Genomic DNA, 25,154 nt, shown 5'->3' with positions numbered 1-25,154 from the left:
CATCCTCAAAGGCACTCTTCATTGCCTGTCTAGCCTTTCTTGAATACAGGGAGTAAGGCTAGAAAACAAATCTCAGTTTAACTGCAGTGTGACTACTGTGGCTACTGTCCTACTCCACCTCACAGTCTTATGGGGAATCGTGTGCATGATAGTTACTAAAGCTGATGTCCTTCAAGAATGCAACTGCAGTCCTTACATATGGGTTGTCCTGCCTCAGGCAGCCCTTTGGTCGGCCGGATTCCAAAGTCTGGGTCCGGCGTCGGCTGATGTCGCCTCTTCTCCAACGTCAGAGTGGCTGGGGTATAAAAGCATCAGGCGACGTCATCTTCTTCAGTCTTTCTTGCCGCGCGGTGCCCGAAGCAGAAGCAGTTCGCAAGTGCCGGTCGGCCAGCTCCTGTGTTTTCAGATCCGAAGTCATCAAAAAGCTAAGTACCCCATTGGGGAACCTTTTCTTGCCTCAGCCGATATCAGATAAAACTGCAAAAGTTAATAATTGCTTGTCTTGTGGTAAACAAATACCTCATAAGGACTTCCATTCTTACTGCCTTCCCTGCCTCGGCCCAGACCACGATGTCTCGGCCTGTGCTGCCTGTGCTCGCTTTAATAAGCGCACACTTAGGCGCCGGGCAGAATTTGCTGAAGACTTTTTTGGGGAAAATTACTCCTATATCATGCCGTCGGAACAACCGACAGCACATATTTCCAAAAAACGGAAGGACCGGGACCAACATTCACGGCCCGCGACTTCCACCGACACCTCGCTAAAGCCTACCGCGAGTGCATCAGTCTCTCCGGAGGCGGTAATTCTACCGCTCCAGGCCGACGACACCGCTTTACCGCACACTTCGGTCCCGGAGGCTCCCCCGGTGCCGGTTGTTGACTTTCCGACTGAAACCGTAGCCCAAGATTTGCCTGACACCATACCGGTGGACAAAGTTACTCCAGCACGTGGGGCAGCTAGGCCTCCTGTGTCTGTCTATCAAGGCCTACACACGTGCTAAGGCTGCCAGCCAGGTTAAGTCTCACCCTCCTAAATCTTTTTCACAGGGTCCCACTTCTGATAAACAGATCATGACTTTAGCTGCAGATCTAATTTCTTTAATCAGGAGCTCTCAGGCTCATCCAGACAGAGGTTCTCAGCCGCCTTCTAGCAAAAGGCCTAGGGTTGAGCAGGCAGATACCCTTTCTTCAGATGAAGCCTCTGGTGAGTCAGGCCTTTCAGACTCCCAGGAAGAATCCTTCCCGGCCTACGAGGATTCTGATGCTGATGAATCCATTCCCTCTGCCTCTCCTCCTGAGGATATTTCTTTTGGGGAAATTCTCCATTCCATGAGAGAGCATTTTCAGTGGCAGGGCCAGGATTTCTCTGACTCCAGGAAAAGGCTTCGGACCTTCCTTAAGTTACCCCAGCACAGGCATTTAGCTATACCCCCTGTGTTAGAGGTATTGGATGATGTGTTCGCAGACTCCAGTACTTCTTCTGATTCTCTCCCTCCTGCTCCTGTCAAGACAGACAGATATTACAGGGTTCCTGAAACTCATAAACATCTCTTTAAGGCCCACTCTTTTGATCTAGAAACTATTTCTCAGGGGCCCAAAGGAGTGGCCACTTCCACGGCCAAAAATCCTTTGCCCGCAGACAGGGAATCTAGGTCCCTGGAGAGGTGGGGTAAAAAAGTTTATACCTCATCCACCCTTGCCATGAGGGCACTTAACTGCCTTTTTCATATGTTTCAGTATCAGGATTTCTTGATGGCTGATTTGCAGAAAAAGTTAGCCGCTCCTGAGCTTTTAGATAGAAAGGCATTGCAGGATTTGGTTCATAATACTCAGCAGGTTAGCAATCATTTTCTTCAGTGTGGTTATGATGCATTGGAAGCTTCATGTAGGGCAGCTATGACAGGGGCCGGGAATCGTGTGCATGATAGTTACTAAAGCTGTTCTTACCCACAAGGAAACCTGCCCAATGAAGAGACCTGTCAGGGTACTCCTCATTGTGGAGGCCTTGAGAGGGAATAAGCAATATCAGAAATCAGAAAAGAAAAAAATAGTTAAGCCAGTTAAAAGCTTTATCATAAATATTCAGATATTTAGTGACGCCTGACATGTACTAGTCAAAGCATTTCTTTAATGTGATCATTAAATTTGTTTATGTAATTATTAAAATCATTAGGAGGTAGAGATACAGTTTGAGGTGAATCCACAGTCTTTTTCTTGATATTTGTAGAAATCAGCTTTAACATCATGTTTTTTTCTTTTTCAGGTTTTTTTCCAGGCACCTCTCAGGGATGTGATGCCTTTCTACGACACAAGATGACACTTATTTCACCATCTATCTTGAAGAAGTATGGAATCCCTTTTGATCGGGTATGTTTCATTAAGCTATTAGGTCTTTTCAAAAAAACGCATCAACACTGGAGATTCAAGTCAAAAGAGACTCACTTGTGCTTTATTTCATCCCAAGTTGAAACTTTTTCAGAAGTGATGAATTCATTTCCTTTTTGAGTTCCTTTGTTGTAAAAAAAAAATTCCAGGCAGTACTTTATTTGGCCTTTCCCTTGATTTGAACAAATAAGTGGTGTAAACAAAACTGGGTAAAATCCAGTTACTGGTTAGTCACTACACTGCCTTGATGTATGAAAATAAGAAGAAAACAAAAGTAGAAAAGAAGAGTAAAAAGCTCTTGTGTGAAGTTCCTTGTAGTTCAGCAAAAAGCAGTTCAGGGTCAGATGTTCATCGTGCATACAGCTGCAGTCATAACAGATGGGTTCTCCCGCCGTCAGGCGGGTCCTCGGTCGGCTGAATTCCAAAGTCTAGGTCCGGCGTCGGTTGTCGTCGCTTCTTCCCTGACGTCAGTGTGACAGGGGTATAAAAGAACCAGCCAACGCCATTTTCTTCAGTCTTTCTTGCCGCCCGGTGCCCGAAGCAGAAGCAGTTCGCAAGTGCCGGTCGGCTAGCTCTTGAGATTACTTAAAATTTGGAACCGAAGTCTTCTTAAAAGCTAAGTACCCCGTTGGGGAAACTTTTTCTTGCCTCAGACCGATGTCAGACAAAGTTAATAATTGTATTTCTTGTGGGAAGCAAATACCGCATAAGGATTTCCATTCCCTCTGTATACCTTGTTTAGGCCCAGACCACGACGTCTCGGTCTGTCGCTTTTGTGCTACATTCAACAAACACACTATTAAGCGTCGGGCGGAGTTCGCCCAGCATTATTTTGGGAAAGCATTTAACTATACTATGTCGTCGGATACTCAGACTCTGGATTTGTCTAAAAAACGCAAAGACAAGGACCGACACTCGAGGTCCGCGTCCTCTACCGACACCACGCCAAAGCCGACTACACGGGGTCCGGTTCTCAGCGAGGCACCTACGCAGCCCCTGATTACCGACGACACATCTTTGGCGGTGTCTCCTGTACCTGAGATCGCAGGCTCCTCGGCCCACACCCCACACCCTGACTACAGATACCGAAGCCACGCTTGGAGTTGAAACACAGAATGTGGACAGGTCCACCTCCACTCAAGGTGTCTTCAGATCTTCCTCTTCTTTCTCCATCAAGGCTTTCACCAAGTCTAAAGCTACCATGCACCCTAAGAGACCAGCTACACAGGGCCCATCTCCAGGCCCCATGCCTAAGAAACAGATGCTTAAAATGGCTGAGGATTTAATTACTCTAATCAGAGGTTCTCAGCCACCTCCGGACAAAAGACCCAGAGTGGAGGAAGATTCCCCCTCCTCTGATCTCAGGGCTCCATTATTTCAGAGCACTCTGATTATCAGGAACAGTCTTACTCCCCTTTTGAAGACTCTGATGCAGAGGAATCTATTCCTTCTGTATCCCCCCCCCCGAGGATTACTCATTTGGTGAAACTCTGCATACCTTAAGGGAACACTTCCACTGGGAAGGCCAGGATTATTCAGATTCCAAGAAAAGGCTCAGGGAATTTCTTTCGTTACCCCAGCACAGGCCTCTGGCTATACCTCCTGTCCTGGACATCCTAGATGATGTTTACTCGGAGGCCTGCCCTAACCCGGACTCTCTTCCTCCAGCTCCAGTTGAGCCTGACAGGTACTACAGGGTTCCTGACTCACACCAATTTCTATACAAAAGCCATGCTGCTGACCTAGAAACCATCTCACAGGGGCCCAAGGGAGTTAAGGCCTCCATTGCCAAAAACCCATTGCCTTCCGAGAGAGATTCCAGATCCTTAGAAAGGTGGGGGAAAAAGGTATATACCTCGGCTATCTTATCCATGAGGGCCTTAAACTATCAGTTTCATATGCTAAAATACCAACAGTTTCTGTTATCTCAATTGAAAAGTAAAATGTCACAACCTGAACAACCAGACATGAAGGAGTTGCAGGATTTGATGCATAGTGCAGAACAAGTGGGTAAACATACCTTACAATGTGGTTTTCATGCTCTAGAGGCCTCATGTAGAGCTGCTGTTACAGGCTCAGTCATACGTAGGCATGCCTGGCTCAAGGAACAAGCCTTGCCTGATCATGTCAAAGCTAAATTACTAGACGCCCCTCTTCAAAAGGATGTACTATTTGGGGCAAATGCTGAGGAAGTATTACGGAAAATGGAGGAAAAGGCTAAATCAATGCAAACAGTGAAAGAATTTCTGCAGGTTCAACCTCCACATTTTAGTAGAAATTGGCCTTCCAAAAACTGGTCCTTTCCTGCCACAGACAGACGCCAAAGAGGCAGATACAGGCGCCCGAGGGGCAGGGGACAAACACAAGGCTTGTACAGAGGCAGACAATGGCAAGCTCCTACACAAAGAGGTGGTGAGGACAACTCGCAATCTTTCAGAAAGCAAAACCAATGACTTTCCCCTTTGCATGCCAACCAGGTCTCAAATGGCAGCCCTCTTAGGAGGAAAGCTGGCACTATTTTCAAAAAATTGGCATATTGTCACAAAGGACAAATGGATCCTGAACATTATAAACAGAGGCTACAAATTCCATTTTCATACCCTTCCAAAAATGAAAGGCATGCCAGACCTGCCACACAATCAAAGGGCAGAGGCACAAAAGCAAATTTCAGATCTTGTAAACATGAAAGCTATTCAAGAGGTACCTACACACGAACAAGGTCAAGGTTTTTTTTCCAGGCTATTTCTGGTGCCAAGGAAGGGAAAAGATTGGAGACCTATTTTGGATCTTTCCATCCTAAACACATTCCTACTCGTACCAAATTTCAAGATGCTCACTCTACAGCAACTTCTTCCCATGCTGGGCAAGGAGTCTTGGCTGGTAACAGTGGACCTCAAGGAGGCATGCCTGCATGTCCCAATCAGACAAAATTGCAGAAGATACCTCAGATTTCTTGCAGGTTCAACCCATTATCAATTCTCTGCATTGCCCTTTGGTTTATCTACTGCGCCCAGAGTATTCACGAAATGCCTGGCATCAGTAATTGCCTACTGCAGACTTCAAGGGATACAAATATACCCTTATTTGGACGACTGCCTGATCGAAGCGACAGCAAGCACATTCTTCTGAAACATCTGACTTATGTAATAATGTTATTAAACTCTCTAGGATACACAGTCAACAAAGAGAAATCAAGACTAATACCGTCTTGGAAGATAATTTTCCTGGGTGCCAGTTTGGACACAAACACCCAGATGGCCTACCTCACGCCACAAATGCAGGGGCAACTAATTCAATATTTCAGAACACTGGCAAATTGCACCAGGCTGACTGCAAGGAAAATCCTGCAGGCTCTGGGATTCATGGCATCTTGCATCTTACTAATCCCATGTGCAAAGCTGCATATGAGAAAACTACAATGGTACCTAAAAAACATATGGTCTCAACACAGCCACAGTTTGGAAACAATAATACCACTAATTCCATGTCTGCAAAAGGAATTTCTGTGGTGGGCTCAAGCATGCCAAACAAAAACAGGTCTTCCATTCAGCAAGCCTCAAGCAAATCAAGCCATCGCAACAGACTCCTCGGACTACGCATGGGGGGCGCACATGACAGACCGGTGCATTCAGGGCAAATGGACCCAAAAAGAAAAGCACCTTCACATCAATCAGAAAGAAATGCTAGCAGTGATAAATGCTATTACAGCTTTCAAGGACCTTCTACAACCAGGTCAGCTATTGATAAGAACAGACAACACCACAGCTATGTGGTACATAAACAAGCAGGGAAGAACACATTCTTATCCCCTATGCAGACTGGCCATGTCACTTTGGAACATGGCCATGGACTTACAAATGGAACTACAAGCACAGTACTTGCCAGGCAAGGAAAACACACTGGCAGACAACCTAAGCAGGAATATGACAGATCCACACGAATAGAAGTTGCATCCAAAAGTTTTTACAGAAATAATCCAAGAATGGGGAAGGCCAGACATAGATCTCTTTGCCTCCCACAAAAATCATCAATTGACAAAATTCTGCTCAAGGATCTTCCATCCAAAGGCCTGGAGAGTGGACGCTCTCTTTCAGTTGGACATCAATGACAGTTTATGCCTTCCCACCTCTTCCTCTGCTGCCCAAAGTCCTATTGAAGACCAGAGCAGACAGACCAAAGATGATCCTCATTGCTCCGGACTGGCCAAGGCAACACTGGTACCCACTCCTGAGGAGCCTGACGCATTCCCCACCATGGATCCTGCTTCTAATGCCTCTTCTTCTGACTCAGCACAGCTTCAAAACTCTTCACAGTCAGTTGAAAACACTCAATCTAGCCACATGGAAGATTCCTTAGCATCGCAGCAGGCCCTGCTCTCCAAGGAAGTGCAGGATGTCATTTTGGAGGCCAGAAGGCCATCAACTAGAAAAGCTTACTCTGCAAAATGGAAACGTTTTTGTGTTTGGAATGAGAAAAAGGGCCAGTGCCCTGGAAAATTGAATTTACCTCAAATACTACAATATTTGGCTGAACTGCTAAGCAGTGGACTTTCGTTCTCCTCCATCAAAATCCATGCCTCAGCCATTTCTGCGGAATACAACACTGATCCACCTTTATTCTCTCACCCTCTATTAAGACAGTTCCTCAGAGGGGCTAAGAATTTAAGACCTCCAAGAAAACAGCCAATACCTGCTTGGGATCTTAATTTCATTCTGGAAAAACTGACTTTGCCTCCTTTTGAGCCAGCTGCCTCATCAGATTTACAATATTTGTCCTGGAAAACAGCTTTCCTTCTGGCTATCACTTCAGCTCGTAGAGTTTCAGAACTACAGGCTGTTATGGCTGTCCAGCCTTTTATCATCTTCCATCAGGACAAAGTTTCATTACGTACCAACCCGTCCTTTATGCCTAAAGTGGTATCCAGGGTAGCTTTAAATCAGGCCATACATTTACCTACTTTTTATCCTAATCCTCAAAACAAAGGGGAGATATTACTGCATTCCTTGTTCATCCACAGACAACTGCGTTATTATTTGGACAGAACAAAGCCTTTCAGAAAATCAGAACAGCTTTTTGTGGCCTATGCGGTAGGAGCTCAAGGAAAGTCAATATCCAAACAGACAATCTCAAAATAGATAGCCCACTGCATACTCTTTTGCTATTCCTTTCATGGCAAAACTGTACCTAGAGGCATTAGAACTCATTCTACCAGGGCCACAGCCACCTCTGCAGCCTTCCTCAGAGGAGTTCCTACCAAGGATATTTTAGAAGCAGCCACTTGGAGTTCTGTGCATACCTTCTCTAAGCACTACAACCTACCATTATACTCCAAATCTAGAGCAGGCTTTGCCACTGCAGTATTGCAGGGCATTTTGCCTCCTCCTAGCTCCACCTAGTGCCTACCACCCCTTTCTTAGCTTTGGGATTCTGCCCATCTGTTATGACTGCAGCTGTATGCACGATGAACATAGTACAGTTTTGTACCTACCATCAATGTAGATGTTCGAGTGCTAATACAGCTGCAGTCCAGGTTTCCCTCCCTCCTTCAGCCATGGCCTGAAGTTAAACGCCAAAAAATGTATAGTCATACCCTTCGGGAAAAACAAGGTAACCCCAAGCTACCATATAGGTGGCAATCCACTAAGCACAGAAGAGGTTATCAGGGACCTGGGGACCCAGGTTGACAGTGGCCTTTCTTTTGACACTCACGTTGCTAAAGTGGTTAGAAAGACCTTCAACATTGCCCACCTGATCATGAAGGGATTCACATCCAGATCTAGTGAGGTCATTGTTCCGCTGTACTCTTCACTTATCAGACCAATGATCGAGTATAATGCCCCATTCGGGATGTATCTCACCCGACATCTGCAGCAATTGGAGAGACCCCAAAAGTTCCTCACCAAAAGGATAAAGGGACTCCAAAATCTGTCATATGCTGCCAGATTGAAGAAACTCCAGCTCTATTCAGTCGCATACCGTCTGCTCAGAGGTGACATGTGCCTGACATACAAGACCATGTCCAACCCGGAATTAATGGACATGCTCCACCTCAAAAAATCCAAATCCACCAAAACCACTAGAGCAAGCGACTTAAACCTTAGCACGGACATAAATAGGACGTGCTGGAGGGATAGATTTATCACTCGGAGACTCCCTATGCTGTGGAATAAAATCCCGGTCCATGTGAGGCAGAGCACCTCGCTGGCTCTGTTCAAGAGAAATCTTGACCTGTGGATGGGAGATCGTAGGTTTGCCCTGGGAATCATCTCTGTGTCACTGCTGGACAGAGAGACAACAAACTAATGGGCACAGTATTTTTTCATATAAGGGATGGCATAAGCCACAAAAATTTGGGTAGGCTTATAAATGCCTTAGGGCAGATAGCCTAGTATAAACCTATGAACCTATGAACCTTCCCCTCTAGGGGTCTTCTTTTATGGTGTATTTGCTTGCAACTACTGGTCTTTGTTTATATTGCATTGCATTATTACATAATGTTATGTATTGCCTTCTTTCTGGGGCGCCTGACATCTGGGGCAAGAAAAACTGAAGAAAATGGCGTCGGCTGGTTCTTTTATACCCCTGTCGCACTGACGTCAGGGAAAAAGCGACGGCAACCGACGCTGGACCTAGACTTTGGAATTCGGCCGACCGAGGACCCGCCTGACGGCGGGAGAACCCATCTGTTATGACTGCAGCTGTATTAGCACTCGAACATCTACATTTATGGTAGGTACAAAACTGTACTTTTTGGTTCAAGAGATGACTGCTAGTAATTTAGAGGGAAAAATCAAATGAATTTGGAGGTGTTTCAAATAAGTGAGATACTAGAGGGATATATAAAGTAAAATAATGGCCAGAAAGACTAGAAGAAGCTTTAAGTAATTATTAAGGTGAACCGATAAAAATGTAGAAATCAGAGTTGAAATTAAGTCTGGCAGAATGCGTTTTCAAGAACTGTTTTATAAAAATAATAGAACATGCACCGAAAACTTGAGATTCTCTAATATATCTGAGAAACTGGAAGAAACAATTTGCATTAATTTTACGAAATAAAAAAGTGGACTGGAAGAGGCGCATCATGTGTATACTTCAAATCTGACCAGAAGAATGCAACTGAGATCTAAAGTTGTAACTGTGCAGTCATTCCAACATAAAGAGCTGCTGCTGACAAAATTGTGGCAGAAGAGAAAATTATTAAAAATTTGGGACACCAAAGTCTTTGTGGAAAATTGTTTCACTTTTGCCTGGTATACAGTGAATAGAGTTTATCCTTGAAGTCAAGGGACATCGGGAGTCAGGTGTGAGATTCAGTTTGCCATACCCAGATATCTTTTAAAGATTTTTTCTATGAGGATCAAAGACTTTTTTGTAAGCAGTACAGGTTTAAGATGCAATTAAAAAGCTTACCCAACAAATAGTGAGCCAGCAAACTGAAGTAAAAAATGTTTCTTACTCTTCTGACAATAACAGACCATAGAGACAATTTGCAAGTAATTTTTTTCCTTTATTTCAAAAATGGTTAAGAAAGAGAAAATAGCCCAAGAGCTGACTAGAGAAATCCAAAGTACTTTGGAGTTGAATCAAAGACTTGGTAGGTTGGCCGAGATAATGTGAAAGAAGGCCAGCAATGATATGAAGTTGAAGGATCAATGAAAAAATTTGTTCACATTAGGTGCATTGTAGATATAAGAACTGTGGTTCTGTAAGACGTAACTAAAACAGACTGGAAGTTTGTTGACTGTGCTAAATTGATAAAAGGACTCTAAAGCAAATTCCCACTTTTTCTTAATAATGTTTAGAAGGAGCATGAAGGGACTGAAGATGAAACTTTAAGTAAAAAACATATTTTAAACGTTTTAATTTTTTGTAGATAGTGACATATAGGTACTTATGCAGTAATATAAAATAAAACAGGCCGTAGCAGACATTTTTCATTTTCAGACATGTTTTCTTTTTAACAATTATTCACTCTACCGTTGTATAAATTATTCAATTTCTACCTTCTGTTAAATCTCACTCCTCCTCCACCTGAATGCACGTAGTTTTCCCATAAATTCCATTTATTTCTATGTAATTTGCTCTCTTCATTTTCTCGACACTTCAGTTATAGTTGGCTTATATTTTGATTTCCATTTTCCAGTAGTTGCTTTTTTGGAAACCAGTAACATTAAATTTAGTAAGGCTTTATCATGTCTTGGCAATTCAGATCCTGTATTCCAACTGAAAAGAATCCTTTCCTTAGTTACATCTATTTGCCCCCCCCCAACATGATGAAATGCTTATAACCTGTCTGTCACACCTCCAGCACTTACTGTCAACCTGAAGATAAATTTTCTAAAGTCTGCTTTGGGGTATTATAATACCTTTGCAAATACATCCAAGCAAGAATGCTATACCTTCTGGACTTTGTGACATACATGGGAGTCATTCGGATGTTCTCCCATTTTTCCTTTAGATATTGCCTATCTGTTCTCTCCTCCCAGTCTTTTCCAACCTTCCCTGATTGATTCTTACAGTTATCATGAAACAGTTAATATGCCATACTAATTATTACTTTTTAAATAGCAGCATCTTCTAGTCTTAATTAAAAGCTCTTTCAGAGCTGCTGTTTCACTTAGCACTCCTTTATCTTTTTCTTCTTTTGTGTACTCTTGTTACCAATCCCTGGTAAGGAAAGCAGTCTCTAAGCTGCAGTACATCTATATGGTCTTATCCCAGTCTGTTACCTTTCCTTCTGTAGTTATTTGCTTGCAGTGTCTTTCCTAATTTTTCCAGTGTATTCTAGCTGCTCCTGCCTATGTTCAGTACCCCTACATGCAAGCTTTCTTATTGGTAAAAATTGACATTCCCCTTTACAGTGATGTCTTTATTCATAGAATGCTTTCTGCTACTGTATGAATGTTGTATTCTGTATGATTGCTTGTATCTTCCTTAAGGACATGAATTCTGCTCTCTCCCCATTATATCATACTTCCTCTTGTTTAGTCATCATTCCTGCCCACTTTGATTTATAACCTTTTGGTTGTGTTTTGTGTTTAGAACTACACAGTTAAGGTAAATTATCACTGCAAATTATGTAGTCCTAAACCACCTCGTTTTGTGGAGAGAATTAACTCATCTTACTTAGCTCTTTCCTTCTTCCCCTCCCAAATACATTTTTTTCAACTGTTTAATTGTGATCGACATCTTCTCCTCTGGTTGATAGAAATATGCCTGACCTAGGACTTCCAAGATGGCTGCACACTGAATAACAGCTTGACTGTAGCTCTCCCAGTGTGAAAACAGAAACTCAACAGATAAGGCCAGAAGAGTTTTGTGTTAATGGGTAAATTTCAGTAACTGGCTAGTAAGTGTACTTACCTGGATGCCAGGAAAAAAGAAATACAGAGCACCTTGAAAAATCACTTACAAAAGGTGAGGAAGAAACACTGGCTAGGGAAAGTTCTGCAGCTGTTCAGCAAAAAGCAATGCAAACTCCAGCTTGGACTTCCAGTGACCTACAGGAAGATATAGGGCAACTGCACACAGACCTGGTTAAAATTAATGAAAAGTGATGCAGTATATCAACACAAAGAACAAAAGGTTGAAAAAAGGAAGAAGCTTTAAACAGATATTAAGATGAGGTGATAAAGCTGCAAAAATCAGAGGTTGAAATGAAGAAAAAGATGGCTGAATGAGACTGCTCAGGAAGAGATCCTTTAAAAAATACAATTAGAGGACAGAGCACACAGGGAAAAACTGAGATTTTCAGCTATACCAGGGAAGCTGGAATGAAAATATTTCATTAATTTTTTGAAAGCACAAATAAGCAACTGGACTGGTATTCCACAGTAGAAATTGTTAGTTGAGAGAGCACATCATGTGCATGCTCTAAACCTGGCTATGAGAAAGCAACCTAGACCTTATACTTGGAAAATATGACAGAAGAAGAAAATCTGGATATATTGGACTTTTTCAGAATTTGTTGGACTTGGGAGACTCTAAAGTATATGCCCTACTTCATGTTATTAATGTTAGAAAAATGCTTTGGAGAAGGGAAGGGAGGGGAGAAAGTTAACTGTAAGTAAAGAAAATTTTTTTCTTAGAGAGTACTATTTCTGTGGTGCATAGTTTTCTTTGCATGTGATAAAGTTTTCTCAGTTACTTTTTGTGTGTAATGGAGATTTGTAAATAGATGCTGCTGTTCTTTTTTTCCCTTTCTTTTTCATTTCACTCTCTGTTCTTGTTTAGTTTTAAGAGATGTAGGCACTGAAATGTAAAAAAAAAAGCCTGGTTAAAGAGTATGACAAAGGAAAATTTAGTGTTTTGTTTTCTAATTCTTGCATGGGGGCATGACTAGATTAAGGACCTTAGATTGATTTAGTAACACCTTTAAGAGAAAGCAAGTAAGTGAAAAAGAATATTGAATATTATGAGGCTTTTTTTCTAGCAAATGAATGTATGCTTAGTAGCAATTATGTATATGGCCCTCATGTCTACAAGGAAACAATCTGATAGACAAATTGACTGTCTGGTTCTCATGTCTTCATGGAGACAATCTGATGATGAGAAATTGGTTCTCATGTCTCCATGGAGAAAATCTGGTAAAGACAAATGGTTACAGTTTGGTGGAGAGTGATTGACTGGGAAAAAAAAGAAAAGATAAGCTGGCTAGGAGATAATATTCTCTGAAAGCATTCAGGGGGTTTCCTAGCTGGGGAAGCTGTAAAGGTAAGACAAAAACAGCACTTAGTAGAAGCACAGGCTTTACCTTGGGTCGTAGCATGGATAACCTTTCTTTTAGGTTAACTCAAGTCTTGTGAGTATGGCTGTCACTTTGTGACATTTGTTCCTATTAGGAGGGTAAAATATCAGTTTTGAAGATGTGTATAGTTTTGTGTGTTAGTATTAAGTGAAAGGGTTTTGGGGGGTATTGGGGTTTGTTTTTTGTTTGAGGACTTTCAGTAAAACAAAAAGTTTTGTAAGATGTGACATGGTCTCAAATGGATATGACAAGAAATGACTATATAAAAGTTCAACCTGCCAAACAGAGTATTGCATGTTACACAAAAGCTGAAACTAGACATTTAACAAAACGTGTTGTACATAAATGATGGAATAATTTTTTAAAACAGTAATGCTTTTTGTAGTGTCTTTAAATGTCAGTGGTCTCACAGATAAATACAAAAAAGAATAATGAACTATATTAAAAATGTTGAATGCAAATCGCTATTTTACAGGCAACACTTGGAAAGAACTGAACATGTGAATTTGATGAAGAAATGTTTTCAGGATGGTTATTCAGTGGAATGTCTGGGACAAAGGAAAAGAAGAATACTTGTATTAATTTCAAGAGGAGCTCCAGTAGTGATAGAAGAGGATTAAAAAGAGTAATAATGACAGATTTGAAGTGCTAAGGGGCTACTGGCAAGGGAGTAAGATTACACTGGCTTGTATTTATATTCCACCAAAAACTGCTCTAATGGAGCTTAAGAAAGTTGTGCAAGAAATAATCAGTTTTCAGCAGGGAATACTAAGTGTGGACTGGAATTTGATTTGCAGCAGTGAAGTTGTCTGTGTCTGGGAGGCACAGAAGAGAAAGTATAACAAAGGAGGGTAGAGTTTTGAAAAAATTTATGAAAATATTTGGCATGGAAGATGTGAAGTCAGTAATAGGATTTCCAAGTAAATTCAGATATTACTCCACAAGATGTAAAAACTGGGGTAGGCTGGACAGATTTTACAATTCACAGGAACATGTGCATTTAATTGAAGGTCTTGATACACACCCAGTGACCATTTCAGATCATATGCCAATAACAAATAAAAACAGAGGGTAATGAAATAAAATTGAAACACTTGTGCTTTCCCACCTTTTTGTTGAAAAGAGAAGAATTTAAGCAGTGGGTAGTGGAGATAATTCAGGAGCTATTCAAGAGGATAGAAATTACTTCTGTAAATATAATTAGAGAGTGGGATAAAATTAAGGTGGAATTTAAAAATAAGGGTGTAAGTAGAAGAAAGGGAGCTGTGGTTAAGAAGTAACAAGAATTATTTTGAGGGACTGCAAATGTTAATGTATTACAGAATAGGGGGAATCTCAGAAGAAGAAGAGGATCAGCTGCAGAATGCTAAGCAGAAAATAAGGGATTACCTTGATAATATACACTAGTTTAGAAAGGTTGCTGTCAAGCAGCTGTTTTTTGATAGCAACACTAAAGCACAAAAACTTTTAGCACAATGGCTCATGCAACAGAAAGTAGAAAGCCCTGTCACTAAGCTTAGGGAACCTGTAACAAGGAAGGTAATAAGATCCTGTAGTTAGAAGTATGTCAGAAATTCTCTGAAAGTCTGTATAAAACAGTTGCATACGGAAATCAAGAAAAGATACAAATGTAAATGTTTATGGCAGAATTAAATATGCCAGAGGTAGAGGTAGATGAGGCTTAATTAACAGGTGGGGATAGGAGGAGATGAGATAAAAAAAAATGTGATGTATAACCGATGTGTGGGAAAGTCTCCAGGAACAGATGGTATTCCTATGGAAGTTTGGAATTTAGGAGGGAAAAACTGATAAACATCTGGAAGGTTTTGTTTAACAGTATTTTAACAGGAAGAAAAGTACCAACATCATGGAAGAAAGCAGTGGAAGCTGTAATATCTAAAGAAGGTAAATATCCATCAGATCCAGCTTCATATAGGCCCATTTCAATACTAAACCAGAGCTGTTGGACATGCTACACTTAAAGAAATCCCAATCCCTCAGAGCTACACGCTCCAGGGATCTAAACCTTGTCATCACAATAAACAAAACATGTTGGAGGGATAGGTTCCTGACCCAGAGACTCCCCAGACTCTGGAATAGATTGCCCATACATGTCAAGCAGAGTGCCTCTTTGGACCTCTTCAAGAGGAACCTTGACGATTGGATGGGAGAAAGGAAATTCACCCCAGGGATCACGTCAGTCGCCCTGCTAGACAGGGGTCCAGGAAAGTAAATAATGTGGGAAGAAATATTCAGGGAATTGTTATGGCTAGGCTTGTATAGGCCCTAGGGCTGATAGCCTAGTACTAACCTATGAACCTATTATAAAGTGTTCATGTGTATAATAGCTAAAAGAATGGCAAAAGTAATGCCAAAATTGATAGCTGTGGATCAGTGTGGTTTTGTGGAGGGAAAGCAGCTGTTTGACAACGTTAACAGAATGTTGATCTAGAGGGAAACAGAATGGCAGAAAATCTGATTGTTGTTGGTGGGTCTTGAAGCAGAGGAAGCATTTGACAGAGTAAGCTGGGTCTTTATGAGCAAGGCAATGGAAGCATTTGCATTTCCTGAAAAAAAAAAAAAAAAACGGTAAGGTTTATTTTTGAGGATATATGAGGAGTCGGAGACAAAAATTAAAATGGGTGGGGTCCTCTCTGATAATTTCTGCTTGAGCAGAGAATGCAGGCAGGGGGTGTCTTTCTCTTTTATTTGCTTTATATGTTGAACCATTGGCAAAGAAAATAGGGGTCCCAGAAATTCACGGATATAATTAGTATGGTAGTTGAGAAAAGCTGGCTGTATTTGCAGATGATATTATTTTATACCTGACAAAAACAGAAAGGCTTTACAGTGTTGTGGCAAATTTTGAGACAGTTTCATATCTTTTCGGGATACAAAATTAATGAAGCTAAAACAAAGGCAATAGTGGTAAATTATGTACCCGCATATGAATTGATTCAGCAATATCCATATTTATGGGGGCATGGTAAAGTGAAGTATTTAGGAGTAGGAATTAAGACACAAGGTGCAGGATTTGATTCTCACATAAGGTAAATGGCTAGGCTTAAATTGGCCCACAAGGGCAGTTAGCTTAGTACTAATCTATGAACCTATTCCCCTGCCATAAACAAACTTTACAACAAAAGGAAGAAACTGTTGCAGAAAAGAGGAAAATCCCAGGATGCAAAAAACTCCCTTACCAGCCTCAGTAAGAAACTGAGATCGCTCATAAAATCCTCCAAAGCTAGTTAAGAAAATAAAATTACCAAAGATTCCAAAGACAACCATAAGGCATTCTATAACTATGTCAAGAATCTAAATTGCAATGCTGAGATCTGCTCTGAGCTAAAACAGAATGACATTAAATATACTGATCCCAAGGATATTGCCAGTATCCTGGCAGATCGATTCAGTGCCAACTTCACCCCCCTCTCATCCCCTAAATGGCCTATCTCAATACCGGAAGATTGTCAAATTCCAGTAATAACGGCCACACAGGTAATAAACGCACTCTCCAAAGCTAAGAATACAGCATCCATGGGACCAGATGACATCCCAGGCTGTGTACTACATCAAGTACAATATGAACTGGCACCTCACCTAAGTGTCATGTTTAATCATAGCCTCACCTCAGGTTTCATGCCCACTGAGTGGCGCAGAGCTACAGTTATCCCACTCCACAAGGGGGGATCCACCTTGGATCCCAGAAACTACCATCCCATCAGTCTGACGAGCCTTATCTGCAAGGCCATGGAGCGTATTATCATGGAACTTATAAACAAAGACATTGGCAACCTTCAAACACTGGACCCCACCCAGGTTTGGGTTTGTGAAGGGCCGATCTTGTCTTCTGAACCTCATTGATTTCTTCGAATCAGTCTCCAGAGCCATGGACAAGGGTAAGGTGGTCCACACAGCCTATCTAGACCTTGCCAAGGCTTTTGACACCACCCCCCACTCTGAAATCATAGATAATCTTACTAAGCTGGGCATTAATCCCTACGTCACCCAATGGGTTGCTAACTGGCTTACTGATAGAACCCACACTGTAAAAGTAGCTGACTCAAAATCCAGCTCCAGACAAGTGACAAGTGGAGTACCTCAGGGTTCAGTCCTGGGACCGCTCTTGTTTGGCATCTGCTTCTCTGAAGTACAGGCCAACACTAAGGGACTCTGGCTAACAAAGTTCGCAGATGACTGCAAACTGGGAGCCATTATTGAATCCACAAATGATGTGGATACTCTACAAAAGGGCCTTACAGAAACAGATGCTTGATGCCAGAGCCATGGGCTCGAGCTCAATGCCAAGAAATGTATAGTTATCCCCTTTGGGGAAAAAACATGTATCCATGAATTACCATATAGGTGGCAGTACACTAAACACCGAAAGTGTGATAAGAGACATAGGGCCATAGGTGGACAGTGGTCTCACCTTCGATAACCACGTCACCACAACAGTCAGGAAATCATTCTATGTGGCACACCTCATCACTAAGGGCTTTTTATCCAGAAAAAAGGAGGTCATTGTCCCATTGTACTCATCCCTCATTAGACCCATTATAGAATACAACGCCCCGTTTGGTATGTACCTCTCAAAGACATCTGCAACAACTGAAAAGGCCGCAGAAATACCTCACTAAAAGAATCACAGGCCTAAAGCAGATGCCCTACGCCGACCGCCTTAAAAAACTCCAGCTATACTCTGTCGCATATCGTCTACTCAGAGGCGTTCTCTGCTTAACATACAAGGCCATGTCAAACCCAGAGCTGTTGGACATGCTACACTTAAAGAAATCCCAATCCCTCAGAGCCACACGCTCCAGGGATCTAAACCTTGTCATCACAGTAAACAAAACATTCTGGAGGGATAGGTTCCTGACCCAGAGACTCCCCAGACTCTGGAATAGATTGCCCATACATGTCAAGCAGAGTGCCTCTTTGGCCCTCTTCAAAAGGAATCTTGACAGTTGGATGGCAGAAAGGAAATTCACCCCGGGGATCATGTCAGTCGCCCAGCTAGACAGGGGTCCAGGGAAGTAAATTGTGTAGGAAGAAATAGCCAGGGAATTGTTATGGCTAGGCTTGTATAGGCCCTAGGGCTGATAGCCTAGTACCAACCTATGAACCTATGAAAATGATTCTGATGTGGTAGCTAAGGGTATGTGGGAGGAGACAAAAAAATACAAAAACTGAGAAAATGGAAACTTTGTTATGTGGATTTGGATAGTAAGATACAAGCAGTTAAAATGTTTTTAGTCCCATTAGTCTTATACACACGTCAAGCATATTTTTATCAACCAGATGAGACATTGTGGATAGCAGTTAATAAAGAGCTGAAGGACTTTATCTGGGAGGGGAAGACAGTAAGAGTCAAGTGAGACAAGCTGATTCTTCGAGTAGAACAGGGTGGATTGGGATTACCTAATTTGAAGGGGTGTTTCAGAGCTACACATTTAAGGCTCCTATACATAGCAAAAGCTGAAAACTATAATTCAAAGTAGGAACGGATGACTACAAAATGGGGGGGGGGGCTCAAGAAACGAGAAGAGACTGAGATTTTAGATGCAGGCTTTTAAAGAGAATAACAGTAATCATGTAGAAAGTTATATTTATAAAGTAGCAGAAAATATTCTAAGAACTAAGCCAACACGGTAATGGAGAAAGGAGATACTGCCAATAGGGATGGATACAATTAAGAATATAAACAATAGGCAAGAGGGGGCTGGAATTTATTGGAGAAAACTGTCAAAGGAACCAAGGCATTGGGAGCAAATAACTAAAGAAGGAAAGATGATAGAATGGGAAGACACCAAGAATTTATTTGGACTGCAGGTTAGAGGTTACCTTTCTCATCAAGGACTGATGTCAGAGTATAGGCAAAGAGAAAGAAAGAGAGGGGTCCTATACGAAGGACCAGCACTGGTAAGAGATTTTAGTAGAGTGTAGAACAGAAGCTGCCATTAAAAAAAGGAATAATTAGAGCATATAAAATGTTGTATAATAAATATAAGAATCAATCCGAGGAGGTTAGAAAGGTTTGGGAAGAGAGATTGGATAAGCAATTCACAAAGAAACAATTGGAGGATATATGTATGTCACCCAAACATGCAACACAATTTAGAAGATTTAGGATTTTTACTTGGAAATGTTTACATAGATGTTTTTATACCCCAAGTAGCTCCAGAGGATTTTTCCTCAGGTAGACAGCAAATGTTGGAGGTCTGATGGGGAAGAAAGAGGTAATTGTGAACACATTTTCTGGGAGTGTGATGAGTTGTTGAACTTTAAGGATTCCCTGCAGGATGCACTGTCAGAAATGCTGGATGGGCAGATTGATGTGACGAAGGAGATGATTTTTCTGAGCTGCGATACAGAATCAGAATTACCTAGACTTGGTAAGGCTGTGTCTAATTATGGTGGCTGCCAAAAAAGCAATTACTAGAAAATAGAAATTTAAAATCTAAACCCAACTATACTAAAAGTAGTGAATATAGTAAAAGGGATAAAAGAACTGGAACTGAGATTTTTAGAAAAGGGTAGGAGCAAACTGCATAGGAAAAATGGGAAGTGTGGAAACAATACATCCAGTGGAAGAATGAGGCTTAAAAGAAGGCAAGACTTAAACGAGCTATGTAATGTTTGACTGAAAATGATTGGGTAGAGTAGCTTTGGCAAACCTATGACATGCATGTTAAAGGTGACACGCCACAATGTTTTGGTGACACACCAGCATTCACCAACACCCAAATTATCAAAGAAATTTAATGAACAAAAATACAAGAAATATGTGACCCTGCAACTTGTCTGTTAAAACTCAGCAACAAAAAAAAATCATTAATTGATGTTAATCAAATCAAATGCAATGTGTTGCATATTTTTTTCAATTCAAAATTACTATTAAAAGTAGGGTAATTTTTGGTGCACTGTTTTAAGCCTGATTATCAGTGTGTATATTTTCTCTATTGTAAGTCACAGATTTTTCTTTTACTTTTATAATACTTAGCAGCACACATGATTGGACTGTATTTGTTTAAATATATTCATAAATTAATATGTAAAGAATTGTTTCTCTTTTGTTCGGGGGGGGGGGCGGGGGGTTGACACACCAGCAGATTCAATCAAGATAGGCATTTTCCACATTTTTGACACGCCAAGCCCCAAAAGGTTCGCCATCAGTGGATTAGATTATAAGCTATATGTAACGTTTGCAGCTGGGGAATGTGTCCGCATAGTTTGCTATGTGAAATGCTTGCATCTAGAATTGTGTTGGTGTGGATTGTTTTCATTTATATAAATGTATGATTGCCTATGTCATAAGTGGTAGTTTAATAAAGATGTATCTTGTTATAAAAAAAAAGGGGGACAGGAATAATAATTTGTGTAATGTTGCTTAGGTTATATGATATATAGCAATATGTGTGAACTATACTGTTTGTAAATTTGAACTTGTTAATACAGTTTGATTGCTTTTATATAAATGTAAATTTGCCTGTGTCACAAGTGATAATTCAATAAAGGTGTTTCAAAAAGAAATATGCCTGACCTATTTATAAAATAAAGGGACTATAAACAATTTCAGTGCTTGTATCTTGCCATTCATATCCATAACCAGGACATTCCAGTATTTAAAATGTTGTATCATCCTTTGTTTAGTTTTTTGTCACATATCCTTAGTTGCCATAATAGATTGATTTTTAATCCATACTCCGAAATACTTAGTTATCATGAACCCTTAAATGTTGGTATTACTGAAAAAAAATACCGTTTTAGCCTTTGTTTTATCTTCATCTGTGTATTTTATAGCCTGAAGGACTAAAATATTCCACAACACTAAATTCCGCTTTTCTGGATTTATCAACTACAGAATAATATCCGCAAATAAAATTAACTTTTCTAGATTACCATTCTGATTGTATCCTTGAATTTATGAGTCCCTTATTTTCTTTGGCAGTGCTTCTAAATGTAAAGCAAATAGTAAAGAGGAAAGGGGACAATCCTGCCCAATTCCTCTCATCAGACATTGTTTGTTGGAGGAAACCTCTGACCTTTCATTTATCTTCCTAATTAACCTTATTATTCTGTCAGGAAATCCAAATGTTGCCATTGCCCTATTAAATTCCTAGCTGACTCTTTCAAAAGCCTTCTGTGCATCAAGATCCATCAGTCAGTAGCAGTTTTTTTTTTGCACTCTTCTTCCCCCCTGATTACTTTTGTTCTTTTAGTTGGTTTGAAATGTTTGCTTCCTCTCAACTATTTTTTTTTTGTGAAGATAAAGATGCTTTGTAATGCAGTTAAAATGAGAGGTACTTTCCTACTTTACCTGTCCAAGAAAGAGGAATTTAAGGAACTGGCAGTGGAAATGATTCTGGGGTTATAAGGGAAGAGACATATTTCTTCAGACGGGATTGCTAGTGAGTGGGATACAATGAAAGAGTTTAAAAACATACATGCATACAGATGTATAAAGCACAGGCATTAATGCCTTACTAGCCTGCCAGTATACCAAAGCACTTGATGTTATGTTGTCCCTATCTCACCTTCATTCTTGCTTGTTGGGTTCAGAGCCGATACCCGGCTCCGACTCGGCCACATTCTAAAGCTCGAGAGCTGCCACTGGTTCGAGGTTAGACCCTATCCCAACATGCCTAGTGAGAGTTACCAGATCTCATTTGCTGCTTGAAGCTTCAGGATTGCTTTGCGACTGGGTCAGGCTAAGTTGTATTTTTTCTCCTTATTTTTGTAAAGAATCTTGATATTTTTTAGTTGCAATTATCCCTTGTAGTTAGAAGTTTCTGTTTGTGTTGCTTCGTGTTTATCGCTCCATTTTTGCTGTTTGTTGTTGAGGCTGTTTCCCACTCTCGTGCCTACTAATCCCCCTTTCGTTAGTCCCTATGAATCCATTTTAGTTTGAGGATTCGTTTTCTTTTTTTGTTTTCAGCCCGTTTTAGTTAGAGGACTTTTCCCCCTTTTTTACTTCCCTTTTTCCAGAGGAGCTCACCGTTTAAGTTAGAGGCATCTCCCTGGTCGGAAGAACTGTCATTTAACTTAGAGTCTCTCCTTCTGTCCCTCCCATTTTCTTTTCCTTTTTATATTAAAAAAAAAAAAAAAAGCCTTGCCTTCTCGGTCTTTTTGGGCCGTTTATTCTTGCTCTGTTATTGTTATTGATAATTGTGTTGTTACTCTGTTGTATGTCAGACATGTCTAAAGAGTTGTCAAAAGAATGCAAGCCTTCTGAATTCAAAAAAATGTGATTCCTGCATGCAGAAGATGTCATTGACCGATGGTAGCTGCGTGTACTGCCTGGGAGTTGTTCACCTGCAGGACTCTTGTTCCATTTGTTATGGTTTTAGCTCTAGGGTCCTGCAGGAGCGGAAAAATAAGTTGATTCTGAGAGGGTTACTTAAAGAGCCTTTTGGGGTATCTGTGGAAGGGGATCAGGCTGGCAAATCTGATAGGCCTTGGAGCCAGTCCAACCATTCCTCTCGATCATCCAGGAGCCTTTCAGAGGGTGGTGAAGAGGTTACTTAGGTTACTTAGGACTCTGTCCTTCACAAAAATGTTATTGAGCCCAGCCCATGTGGACGTGGATATGATTTTTGTCGTCAATTCCTACTTTGACTCACCTGAGTTAGGAGCCAGAGTGCATGGAAGTCATTGTGGTGGAACCATTGGATCCGAAAACCACTGGTGTCTCTGTTCCGACATCTGCTCTGATCTCATCGATACCACCTTCTTTCAAGGGATCTGGGGGCTGACACTCCCTCTTTGGCTCCGGGGGGGGGGGGGTGAGATCGGATCCTACTCTCCCACTCGGGGTTTCAGCACAGGTGAGTTTGGTGCCCACATCAGCCTCGGAACCATCGCCCTTGGTGCGGGGGGCATCTCCAGGCTCTTTGGAGCTGAAAACTCTCTAGGGCCGGGATCGTGGTGCCTTCAAGGTGATGAGTGTGCTGTCCTCCCAGACTGCTCTACCCTTGGCTTCATCTGCTCCTTCCCCTTTGGGGCTGGTGTCTACCTCCACACCCCACCCCTCCATCCAAAGTGTGGGGGGACTAATGCCCTAGGACACCCCCTCGGGCAACTCCCCCTCTTCTGAAACCTCCCCAGAGAAACCGCTCTGAAGAGGCCCCTCTGAAGAAGACTTGTAAGAGGAAGCATTTAGACTCCCCCGAGTCACATCAGACACTGACTTGGAGGACTCAGAAGGGTCCCTCACAGTTCCCCTCGGAGGATGTCTCATTTTCAGACATCCTGGAAATCCCTTTCCCTTTCTAAAGACTAGTCCATGTACCTGGAGGCTTTTGGCTCCTGACTCTCCACCTCTTGGGTGTCTCCCCCTTTCAACCAGCTGTTGGTCAGTCGAAAGGCGTGGGGGTGTCCAGAATCTATGGAACTGTTTCTGAGGAGGCCCAATAAGTTTATCACAGCGCCAGAGGACAAGCTTTTCCTAACTAAGGGTGTTCCAGTTTATGCTATGGTGGTTGTGGCAGCCACATAGAAGGAATTAGCAGAAACGTCTTCTGTCCATCCGCCGAACAAGGAGTCCCATACATACGATGGACAGATACAGGCAGCCTTTACCCTTAGGTCACTGAATTATTTGTCCCATTTCACTTGTCTCTAGAGGGATCTCCTCAAAGAGCTGGGAGATGCTTTTCAGGATCCTACAGCTGCGGAGGTTCAGACCTTGTCTTCTATAGTCAACTCCTCCATGCAGCTCAACTCTTATGCAGCTGATGGAGCGAGCAGGGCAGCAGGCACAGGAATTGCCTTATGGAGACATTCCTGAATGTGCCTTTGCTAGTTCGCGGAGCCCTTCAAGTCCTCCTTTACCAACGCCCCATTTGATGGCTCGTCATTGTTCGGGCTCAAGGTAAAAGAGACTCTTATGAGGTGCGAGGAAGATGGAAAAGCCCTCTCTGCCATGGGAGTATGTTTCTCAATGCCTACTAGACCTTATCTCAAAGGTCAAAAAGACAGGAAAATGTGGTTTCGGAAATCCCAGGGAGCTTTGCCTGATGCACGTGGTGACTTTCCCCAAGGGGCAGAGGGAGAAACAATAATGGGAGATGCCACCCTCATGGCAGAGGGGGTCCGCAGAATCAGGGCATCAGAGATACTTTCTCTGGTAGGGCCTTCCAGCTGTCCTGAAAGGAGGCCAGCCTGTCCACCTCTGGAGGCAGTCCGGGGGCAGCTTGTCACTGTACCCGGAAGCCTGGCAATGTACCACAAAAGACACATGGGTACAGTCGATAATATCCAGGCGATACAGCATTCCTTTCTCCATGCCACCTCTTCCCAAAAAACAAAAATCAATCCCAGATGTGCCAGCCAATCTATGGGATCAAGCAAACCTAAAAGTTCAAAGGTTGCTAGAAAAAACGAGCCATCTAGGTCCCCCCCACAGACCAAATCGGATCCGGAACTTACTTCAGGTTCTTTTCAGTTCCAAAGAAGCCAGGGGACTCTAGACCCATTTTGGATCTCAGCAGACTGAACAAGTCTGTCAAGAAAACAAAGTTTCGGATGCTGACACTGCAGTCCCCCCTTCCCTTTTTGGGAAAGTGCAATTAGATGTGCTCCATCGATCTCCAGGATGCGTACTACCACATCAAGATGGACAGGCGATCCAGGACATATCTATGCTTCCGGCTGGGAGCCAGTCATTACCAGTTCAGAGCTCTGCCCTTTGGTCTCACTACAGCCCACAGAGTGTTCACCAAATGCATGGCAGTAGTTTCGGCTCACCTGAGGTGTCTAGGATTCCCGGTGTTTCCTTATCTAGATGACTGGCTCCTTACCGCCACCACTGAGCATTAACTAATCATTGCAAGGGACACCATAATTAGATGTTCTTCGTCTTCCCTTGCTGCAGTCCTGACACCAGTCGGCCCGAATACCAGAGCGGTCATGGCGCCTTAGACTGGCGCCAGTACGTCAGGGTACTAATGCATGACCGAAGCAATTTTGCGAGTGCAGGTTGGCGTTCTGAGATTTTCGAAGCGGGTTTCAGACCGAATAT

General features: G+C 42.1%; 1 protein-coding gene across 1 annotated transcript in view; it reads left to right on the top strand.

Annotated features, from left to right (window-relative positions):
* The window catches only part of KDM4B (lysine demethylase 4B), a gene marked incomplete in the record, with an annotated part of 3,340,808 nt that overhangs the window by 1,416,751 nt on the left and 1,898,903 nt on the right, over positions 1-25,154 (top strand). Inside the window, 1 exon segment of the mRNA XM_044054047.1 lies at positions 2,264-2,367. Within this exon segment, the coding sequence (XP_043909982.1) occupies positions 2,264-2,367 (104 nt within the window).

Source organism: Protopterus annectens, chromosome 13.part0 (genome assembly GCF_019279795.1).
Source record: "Protopterus annectens isolate FY-2018-M chromosome 13.part0, PAN1.0, whole genome shotgun sequence".
Lineage (NCBI taxonomy): Eukaryota > Metazoa > Chordata > Ceratodontiformes > Protopteridae > Protopterus > Protopterus annectens.
This window is presented reverse-complemented; position numbering and strand designations above follow the sequence as displayed.